This window comes from Cnephaeus nilssonii (genome assembly GCF_951640355.1).
Source record: "Cnephaeus nilssonii genome assembly, chromosome: 13".
Classification (NCBI taxonomy): Eukaryota; Metazoa; Chordata; class Mammalia; order Chiroptera; family Vespertilionidae; genus Cnephaeus; species Cnephaeus nilssonii.
The window spans coordinates 4634904-4651344 of record NC_137084.1 but is presented as its reverse complement, the minus strand read 5'-3'; the positions used below and the strand labels follow the sequence as shown (position 1 = coordinate 4651344).

At 65.0% G+C, this 16441-nt stretch overlaps 1 protein-coding gene across 3 annotated transcripts; it reads right to left on the bottom strand.

Annotated features, from left to right (window-relative positions):
• Positions 1–459: 459 nt before the first annotated feature.
• RPS6KA4 (ribosomal protein S6 kinase A4) lies at positions 460–14638 on the bottom strand. 3 transcript variants are annotated; one of them, XM_079788089.1, is made up of 17 exons: positions 14482–14638; positions 14311–14382; positions 13458–13676; positions 13252–13367; positions 12605–12712; positions 12294–12374; positions 12111–12214; positions 11843–11993; positions 8596–8760; positions 6226–6354; positions 5817–5950; positions 5633–5726; positions 5156–5329; positions 4872–5066; positions 4375–4534; positions 4063–4226; positions 460–1239 (listed from the first exon to the last, which is right to left on the bottom strand). In XM_079788089.1, the coding sequence occupies exons 1-17, from the start codon at positions 14534–14536 to the stop codon at positions 1045–1047; spliced, it is 2316 nt and encodes a 771-aa protein (XP_079644215.1). In that variant the 5' UTR covers positions 14537–14638; the 3' UTR covers positions 460–1044. The 3 variants fall into 3 exon arrangements, with proteins under 3 accessions (XP_079644215.1, XP_079644216.1, XP_079644217.1); XM_079788090.1 differs by having other exon boundaries at positions 5817–5929; XM_079788091.1 differs by having other exon boundaries at positions 14357–14382; positions 14482–14601.
• Between the last annotated feature and the right edge of the window lie 1803 nt (positions 14639–16441).

The window sequence follows — 16441 nt, the reverse complement described above, 5'->3', positions numbered from 1 at the left end:
CACTAGCCCCTGGAGCACCTGGAACCCATGTCAGGGTCAAAAGGAGACTCTTCCCACCCCCACCCCCATCCCCGCCCCCGCTGCAAAACACCAAGAAAACAGGATAAAAAGCTGACTGGGGAGCTAAGTCCTGATCACATTTGCACCTGGATCAGGCCTTGCCTGAAGCTACCCCTGGACTGAGTAATTACAAGAGCCTGAAATTCCTGTTCTTCTGAAGCAAGGTGAGGGTGGGTTTTCTATGACTTCAACCAAGAGAACTGTAAATGTGCGTGGCAGAGCTGTCCAGGTATACACCCAAGATGATTGGTCCCCCACAGCCCACAGCAAGAGCCAAGGTCAAAGAAGGTATCCTCTGGCCAAGGAGGTTTGCCCCAGGCCCCACGGGCTGTTGGTCTGCCTGCCCCAAGGCCTCTGCCCCACACACCCCGTCAATACCAGATGCCACAGACACACTGGGCGGGTTTTTATTTTAACGTCAAAGGCACAGCCTCCCAGAGGAGCTGAGGCAGCGACTGTGGATGCCCGCGAACCCCAAGCCACCCCACCCCGCCAGGGGCAGCTGTGCCAAAGGGGAGGGGTGGGTAAGAAGGGGCCCCCCCTTCAGGGGGTCGCCTACCTCCTTCCTTAGCCCCAACAGGAGAGAAGCAGGTGACACAAAGTGAGGCAATAATGCTTCAGGGGGTCCCCCAGGCCTCTCCCTGAACCCCCCAACACAGGTCTTTGGTGGACGTAATTGCACAGACAGTTCATAAAGTGACAGCTTGAGGGCCTCGGGGAAGGCAGGGGAGAGGCCCAGCTTCTCCCAGGGGCCCCTCAGTGCTTAGAAACGGGAGGAGCCCTTCCCTGCAGGAGCAGCTCCTGAGGCGGCCCCGCAGAGCCCCCCCCCCCCGCGGCCCCCCCTCCCTGCATCTCTATCTGGTAAGACATAAAAAATTCTCTGCTTATAAAAATACTCTGCTCTGTCTGGGAGTGGGGGCGGGGAGCGGAGCCCAAGAGTGGAGGCCAGGTCAAGCCCTGCGGGGAAGGGGTCACAGTGCGGGGCTAGGAGGAGGGCAGGGGGCCGTGGGCTCGGCGGGGGGCTCCCTTGGCCGCGGGGGCCCGGCCCGGGGCGGCGGGCGCCGGGGAGGCCCGGCGGGAGGCGGCGGCGCTCCGCAGCTTCAGTTTCCGCCGCTTGGCCAGCGGCGCGTTCTCCACGCTCTTCAGGAAGAAGCCCTCGCGCTTGCCCCGGTTGAAGGCCTGCGGGAACGTGGGCTGAGTCCCCGACACGGCGGGCCTCACCCTAGACCCTAGCGTCCCCCTCCCCTTCCCGGACCCTCCCTCCAAGCCACCTGGTCAAGGCCAACAGGCCTGGCCTCCGACCCCCAGCACCAAAGGCCAGAGACCAGGACTCAGCTCGCCCACCGCACCTTCCAGGGCGTGGAGTCCAAGCCTCCCGCAGGCCCCGCCTCCCAGGTCCGTCCACCCCACACCCACCCGCAGGCCCCGCCTCCCAGGTCCGTCCACCCCCCACCCACCCGCAGGCCCCGCCTCCCAGGTCCGTCCACCCCCCACCCACCCGAGGGCCCCGCCTCTCCAGGTCTGTCCACCCCCCACCCACCCGAGGGCCCCGCCTCCCAGGTCCGTCCACCCCCCACCCACCCGCAGGCCCCGCCTCCCAGGTCCGTCCACCCCACACCCACCCGCAGGCCCCGCCTCCCAGGTCCGTCCACCCCCCACCCACCCGCAGGCCCCGCCTCCCAGGTCCGTCCACCCCCCACCCACCCGAGGGCCCCGCCTCTCCAGGTCTGTCCACCCCCCACCCACCCGAGGGCCCCGCCTCCCAGGTCCGTCCACCCCACACCCACCCGCAGGCCCCGCCTCCCAGGTCCGTCCACCCACCCGCAGGCCCCGCCTCCCAGGTCTGTCCACACCCCCCACCCACCCGCAGGCCCCGCCTCCCAGGTCTGTCCACACCCCCCACCCACCCGCAGGCCCCGCCTCCCAGGTCCGTCCACCCCACACCCACCCGAGGGCCCCGCCTCCCAGGTCCGTCCACCCCACACCCACCCGAGGGCCCCGCCTCCCAGGTCTGTCCACCCCACACCCACCCGCAGGCCCCGCCTCCCAGGTCCGTCCACCCCACACCCACCCGAGGGCCCCGCCTCTCCAGGTCTGTCCATCCCCCACCCACCCGAGGGCCCCGCCTCCCAGGTCCGTCCACACCCACCCGCAGGCCCCGCCTCCCAGGTCCGTCCACCCCACACCCACCCGAGGGCCCCGCCTCCCAGGTCTGTCCACCCCACACCCACCCGAGGGCCCCGCCTCCCAGGTCTGTCCACACCCCACACCCACCCGAGGGCCCCGCCTCCCAGGTCCGTCCACCCCACACCCACCCGAGGGCCCCGCCTCCCAGGTCTGTCCACCCACACCCACCCGCGGGCCCCGCCTCCCAGGTCCGTCCACCCCACACCCACCCGAGGGCCCCGCCTCTCCAGGTCTGTCCACCCCACACCCACCCGAGGGCCCCGCCTCCCAGGTCTGTCCACCCCACACCCACCCGAGGGCCCCGCCTCCCAGGTCTGTCCACCCCACACCCACCCGAGGGCCCCGCCTCCCAGGTCTGTCCACACCCCACACCCACCCGAGGGCCCCGCCTCCCAGGTCCGTCCACCCCACACCCACCCGAGGGCCCCGCCTCCCAGGTCTGTCCACCCCACACCCACCCGCAGGCCCCGCCTCCCAGGTCCGTCCACCCCACACCCACCCGAGGGCCCCGCCTCTCCAGGTCTGTCCACCCCCCACCCACCCGAGGGCCCCGCCTCCCAGGTCCGTCCACACCCACCCGCAGGCCCCGCCTCCCAGGTCCGTCCACCCCACACCCACCCGAGGGCCCCGCCTCCCAGGTCTGTCCACCCCACACCCACCCGAGGGCCCCGCCTCCCAGGTCTGTCCACCCCACACCCACCCGAGGGCCCCGCCTCCCAGGTCTGTCCACACCCCACACCCACCCGCAGGCCCCGCCTCTCCAGGTCCGTCCACACCCACCCGAGGGCCCCGCCTCTCCAGGTCCGTCCACACCCACCCGAGGGCCCCGCCTCCCAGGTCCGTCCACCCCACACCCACCCGCAGGCCCCGCCTCCCAGGTCCGTCCACCCCACACCCACCCGCAGGCCCCGCCTCCCAGGTCCGTCCACCCCACACCCACCCGAGGGCCCCGCCTCCCAGGTCTGTCCACACCCCACACCCACCCGAGGGCCCCGCCTCTCCAGGTCCGTCCACCCCACACCCACCCGAGGGCCCCGCCTCTCCAGGTCCGTCCACACCCCACACCCACCCGCGGGCCCCGCCTCCCAGGTCCGTCCACACCCCACACCCACCCGCGGGCCCCGCCTCCCAGGTCTGTCCACACCCACCCGCAGGCCCTGCCTCTCCAGGTCCGTCCACACCCCACACCCACCCGCAGGCCCCCCCTCCCAGGTCTGTCCACACCCACCCGCAGGCCCTGCCTCTCCAGGTCCGTCCACACCCCACACCCACCCGCGGGCCCCCCCTCCCAGGTCTGTCCACACCCACCCGCAGGCCCTGCCTCTCCAGGTCCGTCCACACCCCACACCCACCCGCAGGCCCCGCCTCCCAGGTCTGTCCACACCCACCCGCAGGCCCTGCCTCTCCAGGTCCGTCCACACCCCACACCCACCCGAGGGCCCCGCCTCTCCAGGTCTGTCCACCCCACACCCACCCGCAGGCCCCGCCTCTCCAGGTCTGTCCACCCCCCACCCACCCGAGGGCCCCGCCTCCCAGGTCCGTCCACACCCACCCGCAGGCCCCGCCTCCCAGGTCCGTCCACCCCACACCCACCCGAGGGCCCCGCCTCTCCAGGTCTGTCCACCCCCCACCCACCCGAGGGCCCCGCCTCCCAGGTCCGTCCACACCCACCCGCAGGCCCCGCCTCCCAGGTCCGTCCACCCCACACCCACCCGAGGGCCCCGCCTCCCAGGTCCGTCCACCCCACACCCACCCGAGGGCCCCGCCTCCCAGGTCTGTCCACACCCCACACCCACCCGAGGGCCCCGCCCTTACCAAGAAGGTGGCGTTGAGACCCGAGCGCACGGCGGGCCCCGAGGATTCGAGCACGTCCGGCGTCCGGAGCGGCGGCGAGGAGCGCGCGCTGCCGTCCTGCAGCCACGAGCTGCCGCGCAGGCCCTCGAGCTTCAGCCTCTTGGCCGGGTCCACGGTCAGGAGCCCTGGAGGCGGGGTGGGGAGTACTGGGTGGTGTGCGATCCTCACAGCCCCACTCTCCCCCCGACCAGGACACTGGACCAGGGGTGATCCCTATCCCAGCATGACCCGGGGCCTCCCCCTCCCCAAAGACAGCCTGTGCCGGCTCCGCACCTCGGACAAGCTCCTTGGCTTCCTCGGACACGCTCTGCCAGGCCTCGCCATCCAGGGAGAAGCGCCCCTCGCGGATCTTGCACATGATCTCGGCCGCCTGGCTCTGCCCGCCCTGGCCCGAGGCCCCCTGGAAGGGGACCTGCCCCGACAGCATCATGTACTGGGGGACAAGGGGGGGAGGGGGAGTGAGACCGGCCCAGGGAGGCCAGAAGGCTGACCCTCTCAGCCCACCCCGGGACCATGCACCCTCTGCTGGAGGGTCGCTCCCAGGCCCATGGGCGATGACCCTGACCTCCAACTGGAATACTCAGATGCCCAGCCCAGCACCAGTGCGACCCCGCCTCAGTGTTAGTTCAACCTCTGACCCCAGCCTCATATCAAACCTTGCCACCCCCATCAAGGTGACCCCTGCCCCTGGCGCCCTGTGGCCCTTCATCAGGAAGGCCTCTGACCTCCGACTGGGCGACCCCGAGCCCTCGCGGGACCCCGTCCCGTACCAGGATGACGCCGAGGCTCCAGAGGTCGCAGGACTCGTCGTAGCCCTGCTGCGCCAGCAGCTCGGGCGCCGCGTACTGCAGCGTGAAGCAGGGCGTCTGCATGGGCCCCGCGGGGCTCTGCGGGCGCAGCCGCGCGAACCCGAAGTCGATGATCTTCACCGGGGCTCCGGGCGTGTCGTCGGCGTACAGGATGTTCTGTGACGGGGCGGAGGCCGTCAGGGACCGGGCCGCCGCGCCGCCGCGCCACCACCCGCACCACCCCGCTGCCGAGGTTCGGCGCCCACCTCGGGCTTGAGGTCACGGTGCACCACGCCCGCCTCCTCGTGCATGAAGCTCACGGCGGACACCAGGCTCCGCAGGATCTGGCTCGCCTCGGACTCGCTGAAGTGCCGCTTCTTGCGGATGTGCTCCAGCAGCTCCCCGCCCCGCAGCAGCTCCAGGACCAGGTACGTGTGCAGCTGCAGCGGCGGGCCGGCCGGTCACCTGGGACCCACCGGGCAGCCCACGGCCCGGCCCCGCCCCCAGCCCGTGAGAACCACCCCTCCTGCCTTCCAGGCCCCCTTAACCCTGCCCCCTGCACAACCTCCTCAAATGTCATTCCCTTGGCCTTCCCTAGCTCGGCTTCCAGGCCTCCAGGCCTCCTCCCCTCAAACCCTCCCAGGCCCCCGGCCCCGCCCACGGCCCCTCAAGCCCCGCCCACGGCCCCCGCCTCCGCCCCGCCCTCCTCCCCCGCTTCCCGCATCCCTGCCCGAAGGCACCACCTGGTCCTGATGCACCTCGTGCAGCTTCACCACGTTGGGGTGCGACTGGCACAGCCGCAGGGCGGCCACTTCGCGCTGCGTGTTCGCCTCCAGCCTGGGGCGGGCAGACGGGTCAGAATGGACGGCCTGGGGCCCCGCCCTCCCGGACCCGCTTCCGCGGCCCGCCCGCCCCAGGCCGGCCCACCTGCGGCTGAGGATCTTGACGGCGAACTCCTGGCCGCCCTGGCGCTGGCGGCAGCGGCGACACACGGAGAAGCTGCCCTGGCCCAGCGCCGGCTCCCGCAGGTCCAGCTCGTACTGCTGGAAGAAGGGCGAGTCCTGGGGGCACAGGGGCGCGTCAGAGGGCCGCACCCCATCTCTCAGGGGTCCCGGATTTCACCGCTGTCACACCTTGGGCGCGCCTGGCAGAGCCAGGTCCGGAATCCTCGGCCCAGCCTCCCTACCTGCATCATGGCCCAGCCTCCCTACCTGCATCATGGCCCAGCCTCCCTACCTGCATCATGGCCCAGCCTCCCTACCTGCATCATGGCCCAGCCTCCCTACCTGCATCATGGCCCAGCCTCCCTACCTGCATCATGGCCCAGCCTCCCTACCTGCATCATGGCGCTGCGGGCCACCGCTGCCCTGCCCGGCCGGTCTCCGGTGCCGGGTGCTCCCAGCACGTCCGTCATCACAGCGTTGTTGTGGTCAAACAGGATGGACGGGGCCACGAAGGAGTATCCCTGGATGGGGAGGGAGGCGGGTCAGGGGCGGATGGGTATTGGGGGGCTGGAGGTGTGTGTGTGGGGGGGGGTCCCTGGAGGAGGGCAGGGAGAGGAAGACCCCAGACCAGAGGTGGGGGGGGGGGGTTGCTTTTGCATCCTGACACAGCAGGATGTGTGGACATTTTATTCCAACTTGTTCTATGATCACTTGGGGTTTGTCTGTCCCCCACCAGTCTGTGACTCCACCTTTCTCATTACAGTAACCCAACCCTCTGCCCCCCCACCCCCACTTAAATCTTAGAGCAGTGGTCGGCAAACCGCGGCTTGCGAGCCACATGCGGCTCTTTGGCCCCTTGAGTGTTCTAACGCCACTTCTTCAAAATAGACTCGCCCAGGCCGAAAACCGACTTCTGCGCATGGGCCACGAAGTTTCAATCGCACTGTACGTGCGCGCCCGCACGTGGTATTTTGTGGAAGAGCCACACTCAAGGGGCCAAAGAGCCGCATGTGGCTCGCGAGTCGCGGTTTGCCGACCACTGTCTTAGAGGATGTGGGGCCGGAATTACTGGGGACAACCTGAGGGTCTAGGGATGAAGTGCCTGTGCCGAAAGGAGAACCGAGAGGCAGAGATTCCTCATGGTGCAGGCTCAGCGCCTGGATGCAGCCTTGGAGGCATCACCTGGCACAATGCAGCGGCCCAAAGAGGGCCGGGCAATGCATGAAAGGACTGTGACCTGGCATCACGCCTGTTTAACTTATGAAAATTCAACTGTGCCCACTGAGGACAAAAATCTTTATTCCTTCCTTTCAAATCAAACGTTGGCCTCCTCTGCAAGGAGGGAGCTCTGAGGCAATGAAAAGAGAAACCAGAGTTACCACGTTGCCTTTCCTAAGGACCATGTCCTGCCAATTCAAGGGACATGCAGCCCCCTGTGCGCTAGCATGCAAGCTCCACGTGGGTGGGATCATTTCCTGTTAGGTTCATCCCCAGTGCCCGGATCTGTGCCCGGCACATTGTAGGCACTCAGCACATATTTCTGAGTCATGAAATGAATGAATGAATGAGTGAGTGAGTGAATGAATGAGAATAACCATCCATTCGCAAGAAGAACTTTCTCAGAACTCTGAGACAATGGATCGAGAGACGCCCAAGCAGAGAGCTGTCATCATGAGAGCTTCCAGAGGACACTGACCCATTCATAGCTGACACTGGCCTATTCTTATTTAATAGACATAGTCCAGGCCCTACAGCCAGGCCCCACACCGGGCTCGGGGACGCGGAAATTAAACAACAGTTCCCGCCTCCAGGAGCGCCACAGCAGGGGAGGCCGTCTCGGTTGGGCTGCCAGGACACAACCTGACAAAGTGCTCAGAGGTGCTGTCTGCAGGGGACTGTGCACAGGCAAGGGCAGCCGGGGCCCTGGGAGTGGGGGAGCCTCCCCCCGGGGCAGCACTGGGGCCATGGGAGTGGGGGAGCCTCCCCCGGGGCAGCACTGGGGCCCTGGGAGTGGGGGAGCCTCCCCCGGGGCAGCACTGGGGCCATGGGAGTGGGGGAGCCTCCCCCGGGGCAGCACTGGGGCCCTGGGAGTGGGGGAGCCTCCCCCGGGGCAGCCGGGGCCATGGGAGTGGGGGAGCCTCCCCCGGGGCAGCACTGGCCACCGCGGGAGAAAGGTCCGCGGGAGCCTGCCAGGTGAGCGACAGTGGGGAGGGCACTCCAGGTGGAGGGAACTCATGTGCCAGGGTGCAGGGGTGTGTTGGGGAACCTGACAGCCCACTGCTGCTAAAGCACCAAGTGGGGCGATAGCGAGCGCTGAGGCTCAGCTCAGAGCAGGGACCGCACCGTGCAGGGCCTGGAATCCCGAGCAAAGGAGTTTGGCCTTGTCTAACAGGCCTAAGCTGCTAAAACTGGGTGGAGGGGGTCAGTGCCCCCAGGAATGTGATACGGTATGCCAATGGGCATACAAAGCCACGCGATAAATATGGCATCTCTTCCTAGGTGTCTACTTAAGCAAGTGGATAATTTAAAACAATATTTTTATGTACCAATAAAGAGTTATGATGGAGTAAAAGGAAAATTAATGTGGAATTTAAAGACAAACCATGAAGTTCAAAGACGTGTCCCGCCATGGTGATCTCCATGACTGACAACTCCAGGTCCCCACAAGCAGAGAGGCCTGGGGGGCGATACTGAGTCCTGATCAGCACGGGGTTTATGTAGTGCCCACGCGTCAGCCAGGGCCCGGGCTGGCTCTCACTCACCTGGAAGATGCGCGAGTCCCCAGATGGGGGGCTGCCCGCAGGGGAGTAGACAGGCTCCAGCCGAGTAAACTCTTCTGCGAAGTTGCTCACATCCAGCTCTGAGCGGATCTGGGGTCGGAATGGAGCTGGAATCTTTCTGGCAGCCAGAGCAGCCCAATCCAGACCCTGGGAAGAAGAAATGAGAGACTGAGGGTCAAAGGGCAGGAAGGGGGATCCCCTCTCCGCTCAGCTCCTCAGTGAAATAACGGGTGGCCTTGCATTTGGGGGGAAGGTGTTCTTCTTGCCTCCCCAGCTTCTATTTCCCTCCCTTTGATGCCTTGGAGAATCACCCTCCACCACACTCAATCAGTTCTGGGACTTTGGATAGAAGTGGCTTGCAAAACAAATATCTTCCCCCTATCACACTTAAATCTTAGAGGACATAGGCCTGGAATTGCTGGGAACAGCCTCGGGGTCTGAGGATGAAGTCCCTGCGCAACCACGAGACAAAGAGATTCCTAACGATGTAGGTTCAGCACCTGGATGCAGCCTTGCCTGAAGCCAGCCCACTTTTCCTTCAACTTTTCTCTCACGGAAGCTAAAACATGCCCTTTTATACTTAAGCTCGTGTGGCAGAGCCTGTTCATCACCTGCCCAACATTCCTTTTCCCTGTCTTCCTGGGCCCCATGGCCCCAATTTAATTCCAGGAAGCAAGGTGCAAACGAAGACAATCTTTTACAAACTTCCTTATAGTTAGGAGCGACCAATGACTTGCAAGCAAATATGGCGAGGCAGGAATCCAGGCAAAGCTCCTCCAGAGAAGGGTGGACAGTTGGCAAATGCCCTTTTGACCCTTCCCCTCCTCCTCCCTGCTTCCGGCCGGGACCTCAGCCTGGATGGCAAGTGCTCAGCAGTCACGTTGGACCATGAAGCAAACCTGGGGATGGAGGCTCCATGCTAACAATGGAGGGGCATTAAAAAAATAAAAATAAAAAAAGCTTGGATCCAGGAAGACGCCATAGCAGCTCTGGCCTGCCGCCCTCTAGTTTTCTTCTACGTAAGAAAATAAAGAAGTAAATAGCCCTCTATCTTGTTTAGACCACTGGGCGTTTAGACCACTGTTAGCACTGAACTCTACTCCACGGATATCACCATTTCTGAGTTGGACTTTTTGTCACTCGAAGCCAAGAAGCCTGACCTAGACTTGAAGGCCCCAGTTCTGCCACCAGAGACCTCAGCATTGCTAGCACCAAAGAGGCTGTCTTGAGAGAAGGGGGAGTGAGGGGAACACCCCTTCTGAGCATCAAGCCTCAAAGACCTTGGGGTCTCTCTGGTATGGCTACTGATCAACCCAGTCCCAGCACCCAGGGCCCAGCATGCACTCAGGGTGGGTTGAGGAATTCCCTTAAGGAAACTGGCTGGCTCAGCCGCTTCCCCTGCAAAGCGGCGCCTTCACTGCAGACCTAGATTCCGGTCTGAGGAAGCATCTCCCAGGGCCCTATAGGCGGGTACTTGCAGGGAAGACTCAAGGAGATGACACTCGTAAAAGGGTGCTGAGTGCCTGCCCCCCAACAAATGCCCGCAAATGGATGCTTTTGTCACGTCAGACAAGTGGCAAATCTGATGCCCACATGTAAACAAAGGAGCAAGGGCCGTCACGTCACCCTGACAGAGGTTTGAACCTGAGCTCCACCACTTCTGGGCTGGGTGATCTTGGGCAAATTACTTAACCTCTCTGAACCTCAGTTTCCTCGTCTATAAAGAGGGGAATAGTGTCTCCGTGGTTGAGCATCAATCCATGAACCAGGAGGTCACGGTTCAATTCCAAGTCAGGGCACATGCCCAGGTGGCAGGCTCCGTCCCCAGTAGGGGGCGTGCAGGAGGCAGCCAATCGATAATTCTCTCTCATCATCGATATTTCTATCTCTCTCTCCCTCTCCCTACCTCTCTCTCTGAAATCAATAAAAACATATTAAAAAGATGAGAATAAAGAGGACGGTTCTGAGGGTTACGTGAAGTAATGCAAGCGAAGGGCTGATGCAGGGTTGCACGAGGCTTGGTTGGAAAGTTTGTAAGGAGGGGATTCTGAAAAGGGGAGCTGGCTGAAGGCCGCCCCTCATTGTTCCTTGACCTTTCCAAACAAGTCTGTGCACGTGCGGGCCCTCGGGTGTTCATCGGAATCTTTACGCTTAATCTCTAGGTGTCCTTGCTTAAAGGACACTGCAGACACATGTGTCTTCCCAGGATTACTTCCCCTGCTGATTGTATCTAAAAGATAAACTTTATCCCAAACTGCTGTCACAATAAAAGCCCGAAGCGGCAGGCGAACAAGGCTGTTGGGTTCCTACAGCCAGGCAGTCCCTTAGCCCTCTCTTTCACAGCAAACCTGTGTCAGAGTAATCATTCACCCGTCGCTCAGGGTTGCGGGTCAGCCCCGGCAGGCTGACACACAGTAGGTGTGCACTGTTACAGGATCCTGCTAGGCACTGACACGGGCCACGCAGAGCACCGCCAGAGAGGTCTCGCATGGAGAAATTCCCTCTGCTCTGCACTCTAACCTGCGCATGCTCCTAGCAAGTGAACAAAACCCACACGACTAACTGACCGTCCATCTAAGTGCCGGCGCACGGACTGTACAGGGACAGAGAACAAAACGCATGGGTGGTGCTGACAGCCACAGTGTGGCTTTTCGTGCTGATTTGGGCTGACAGGAGACGGGGGGTCTGTGACCGGATCCACACGTTCACTGTACGATCCTGGGTGGGTCACCTCCCCTCTCCGAACCCATCCCATGAAAGGACTGGCGAGCCCATTCCCAAGTCCCTGGCAGTCCTGACAGCCGATGAACCTAGAATTCTTTCCCCCAGGATCACACATCTCCTGAGTTTCACTAGAGATGGGTGGGAAGATAAGCCTGCTTCTCTGACCTGGAGATTTTTTTCTTTTTTAAAAAAATTAATATATTTTTACTGATTTCAGAGAGGAAAGGAGAGGGAGAGAAACATCAATGATGAGAATCATTGATTGGCTGCCTCCTGCACGCCCCCTACTGGGGATTGAGTGTGCAACCGGGGCATGTGCCCTGACGGGGAATCGAACCATGATCTCCTGGTTCATAGGTCCACGCTCAACCACTGAGCCACACCAGCCGGGCGGGATTCTTCTAAATCAAGTGAAATTGGCCAGTCATCCCTCCAGTGTCCCTGAGCCCAGGGCTGCAGCCGGGCTCGGTGTGTGCAGAGAGGTGGGGGCAGCTCGGCAGCTCACCTGGAAGAAACGGTGGCTCTTGACTTCCTGTGCCCCCTGGGGCCCAGCACCCAGCCGCTTCCTGGGGTCCTTGCAAAGCAGCCGCTGCAGCAGGTCCTGCGCCGCTGGCCCGATCCGAGAGGGGAAGGGAGGGGAGCACTTCAGGATCCGTCTGGGAGGATTTGGGGGGCGTCAGGGGCAGCGAGCCCCGCCCACAGCCCCGCTCAGCCGCCTCGGCTGCCCCCTCCCCCCGCACCCGGCCCCACTCACCGCACCCGGCCCCACTCACCGGGACACCTCTGCCTGCGTGTTCCTCTCGCCCTCCAGCGTGAAGGGCGAGGCCCCCGTCAGCAGCTCAAAGATCAGGATGCCCAGGCTCCACCAGTCCACAGCCTGCGGGGCCGGCCAAGGTGAGGGCCCGCGGCCACGCCAGCCTCCCCCGCCACCACCCCCCACTCCCCTGCTGACCCACCTTGCCATGCCCCGACTTGCTGCGGATGATTTCGGGGGCCATGTACTCGATGGTGCCGCAGAAGGAGAAGGTCCGCTCTTTCTGGGAGGGCGAGAGGACCCATTTGGGACACCCAGCAACTCCCAAGGCTCCGCGTAGGACTCGTGAGACGTGAGTGTGAGGGTTGGAGCAGTGGCAACTTCCTGAGCACAGGGCGCGGGGCTGTCTCCCGCTGCGCCCCGAGAAACGCAGAGCCAGCCGGGAGCAGGAGCAGGGAGGAGATGCGGGCCTGGGGTGCCTGGGGTGCAGGATGCGGGCCTGCCTGCACTCACCTCCTCCGTCAGGAACTCCTTGCTCAGCCCGAAGTCTGTGAGCACGACGTGGCCCTCGGAGTCCAGCAGCACGTTCTCCAGCTTCAGGTCCCGGTAGATGATGCCCAGCTGCAGGAGCAGGAGGGGCACTGAGCCTCCCCCCCCCCACCCCACCCTCCACCTCCTCACACACACACAGGTCGCTGCTCAGGAGACGGGGATCTCCAGGACAGGAGTGGGCCGGGGAGGACTGAGTCACTGGACCGAACAGGCCATTTAAGAGGCAAAAACAAGGAAGGAGGACCCCGTGGGGGGCTCCCGGGGGGAGCAGACCCCGAGGTCCCAGAGACAGGAAAGCTGTGTGAAGAGCCCCGTCTCAAACGGCTTCGGAAGCCGAGGCACAAGTCTCGGTTTGAGGAAGTTCTGCGAACGCGGCCCCAGAAGGCAACCCCGAGTTCCCTGTGAGAGGAAAGCCCCTTGGAGGTGCCAGGGGAGACCCCGCCAGGTGGGCTGTGGCCTTCCCTCCAGGAGGCCCGGGCGGCAGCTCGGGTCCCCAGCACCCCCAGGAGGCCCAGGGGGAGAGAGCCCGGAGGCTGACCTGTTTGGGGGCCCTTTAGAAGGCCCGGACCACTGCCATGGCCACAGGCACGGGGCAGGGCCTCACCCACCTTGTGCAGGTGTTCAAGCGCCAGCACGATCTCGCCCGCGTACACGCGCACCTCAGCCTCCTTGAAGTGCTGGCGCTGGTAGAGGTGGGTGAACATCTCGCCCCCGTTCACATAGTCTGGGGGGTAGAGCGGAGGTTGGGGAGCAGCCCCCACGAGTGGCCCCAGCTCCTTCCTGGCCCCCGGGGTCGGCAGGTGCCTGCCCTCACCCAGGATGAGGTGGAGCTTGGCGTCCGTCTGGAAGGCGTAGTGCAGCGTGACCAGGAACGGGGCCTGGCGCACCAGCTCCAGCACCGAGCGCTCCGTGCGCGTGTGCTCCCGCGTCTTGGCGCGCTGCACCAGCGCGGCCTTGCGCAGCACCTTCATGGCGTACAGCTTCCCTGAGTCGTGCCCGCCCGCCTTCCGCACCAGGAACACCTTCCCGTAGGCTGTGGAGCAGGGAGTGGGCAGGGGGAGGCTGTGAGCAGAAGGGTGGTACAGACTGGTGGATGTGGAATGATGCCAACCCAGAAGGGTGTGCAAATGGGAGGAAAGAGCTGGGTGAGCGGAAGGGAGAGGTGTGCACAGCACCAGGAGGGTGCTCGGCAGAGCCAGGGAGGGGGTGTGCGAGCCAGCGGGGGGCGTGCAACTCCAGGAGGCCTGCAGAGCAAGGTGGGGGCGGGGCATGTGCAAACCTGGGGACGATCAGGCTGGTTTGAGAGGATGCACATCCCAGAGGGAGGCAGAGGTGCAGGCGGACAGGGAAGGCATGTGCCCCCTGAGCTGGGAGTCTGCGGAGCGGGGAGCGGGCACCGCGCGCAGCCAGGAGAGGAGCGCTGCTAACCCTCGGGAGGGCTGCGGGCACCCAAGGGTGTTGACACATTCGGGAGGCCTTGCCGGGAGGAGAGGCCCTGAGAGTGGGATGCAAACCCGGGCACGGCAGGGCGGGGCGGGCAGGCGGCTGTGCCAGGAAAGGGTGGGGGGCATAGCCGGTCGCCTGGCCCAGGCCCAGGCGGGTGCGCCCAGGGGGGAGGCCCAGGGCACCGGCCCGGGGACATCTGCCCGGCGGGCGGGGGTCCTCACCTCCCGTGCCCAGCACCTTCAGCAGCTCGAAGTTCTCCACGCTCACCTTCTCCTCGTGCCCGGTCAGGTTGGCTGTGGGCACAGGGGGCGAATGAGCCCCGCCGGGGCATGACCCCTCCCCGGCCTCGGCAGCCATCGCCCCTCCCCGTGGGCCCGGCCGCCCCGCCCCACCTTCCGTGATCCGCAGCTCCACGGCGCAGCCCTCGTCCTCGTCCTCGTCCCCCATGGCGGGCGGGTCGCTGGGCCCCGCGCTGCTCGGCTCCGGGCGGGCTCCGGGCGCCGGTTACATGGCGGCTGGGGCCGGGGCGGCGCTTCCTGGTGCCGCCTCCGGGTCGGGTCGGGCGCCGGCGCCGCCTCCCCGCTCCGCCCCGCGCGGCCTGACTCAGGCGCTGGAACGTGACGGCGGCGAGTGGGCGGCGAGGGGCGGGCGGGGGCTGCGCACTCCCTGACCGCACGCGACCCTGCAGGGGACCTTGGGACACCGCGGGGCCGCCAGGCCCGGGTCCGAGGGTAACCTGGGGCCCCAGCCGGGCAGGCCCTCCCAGGCAGGTGTCTGCGCCGGGGGTCTGATGCCGGATGCGGCCAGGGGTGCTGACCCGGAGCCTGTGCCCCTAGTGGGGCCCCCAGGAGCTTCGGAGCCTTCCCCTGGGGCCACCCCAGGGCAGCCCAGCACTCACTCTCAGCCACCAGTGAAAACGGGAGGTTTCGCAGGGAGATCGCTCCTGAAGGCTGCAGATGGGAGGGGTCTGCAGGTCCCGGGACAGATGAGCCAGCGGCCTGAGCCACAGGCTGCCCCAGTCCCGCTGCTGCCAGCCAGCACCCAGCACCCCTCACTCAGTGTGGCCACCGCTGGGTGCTGGGCAGCCCGAGAGGGTGTTTGGGTCCCGGGAGCCACACAGCCCCGCTGAGACCCTCTCCCCTGGGCACTTGCCTCTGGGGCCGGGGGAGAGGGCGTGGTGTCTAGGAGCTCAGGTGCCCTGAGAACCAAAGCGGGGTCTCTGGGCTCCCCCTTCGCAGGGAGCACGTACAGGGGGTGCTGAGCGGGCGGGAGCCAGGCCCCACCATGGCAGGGAGAGGTGAGGGGATCTAGAGCTGGTCTGTAGAGGGACCTCAGGCCTCAGCACCCTTCACAGCCCGCCCCGCGCCACATGCCCTCGCGCGCGTGGTTCTGTCCCCACGCCTGGCAGCGCCCAGCAGAGCTTAGAGCAGGCCTCAAAGAGGGGTATCAGCCCTAGCCAGGTAGCTCAGTGGGTTAGAGCATCATCCTGATACACCAAGGTTGTGGGTCCGATCCCTGGTCAGGGCACATGCAACCAATGAATGCATATACAAGTGGCACAACAATCCATGTTTCTTCTCTCTCTCAAATCAATAATTTTTTTTCATTTTTATTTTTTTAAAGGCGTGTGAGAGCCACACAGGGGTGGCCTCCTCTCACCATCAGGCCCAGAGCCCTGGCCCACTGCCCTCCAGAGCCTCTTCGCTCCAGATAACTGACAGGAGCCACCCACAGGGCGGGAGGGGGGGAGTTCAGCCATCAAACTCCCTCCTTGACGCTATGGGAGGGGCTTCCAGCTTCCAGCCAGAGGCCAGGGGTCCACCCCCACCAGCAGCCTCTGAAGCTGAAGCTGGAGCTAAGAGGGGGCAGGCAGAGGGGGCAGAGTGGTAGGTTATGCCCAAGGCGCCTGAGGAGGCTACCCCTCCCAGCTCCGCCCGCCCCCGCCCCCGCCCCTTCAGGCTGCCTCACCTCCGGCTGGGCAGCCCCGCCCTACCCTGGGCAGCCCCAGGTGCCTGACTCACGTCCTGCCACCAGCCTAATCACCCTCTTCCTGGATGTCACCCTAGATGCCTGTGTCCACACTCCTTGTACCTCCACCACAGCCCAGCACTAGGTGACACTCCAGGCTGGGAGCTCCCTGGGGAGGGCTCAACCCCAAGTGGGGGAGGGGGGAGACAGAAAACAGTGAAAGGAGAGACGAGGATGCCAGGGAGGGCAGGGCAGGTCCTCTGGCAGGTCCTCCACCCCCCACCCCAGAGCCCACTCCCCACCTTTTAAGCAAAGGCTGAGCCCAGACCCGGGCCCCACCCACTGCAGGCTACCCAGACTCCTCCCCTCCCCACCCCCTTGGGA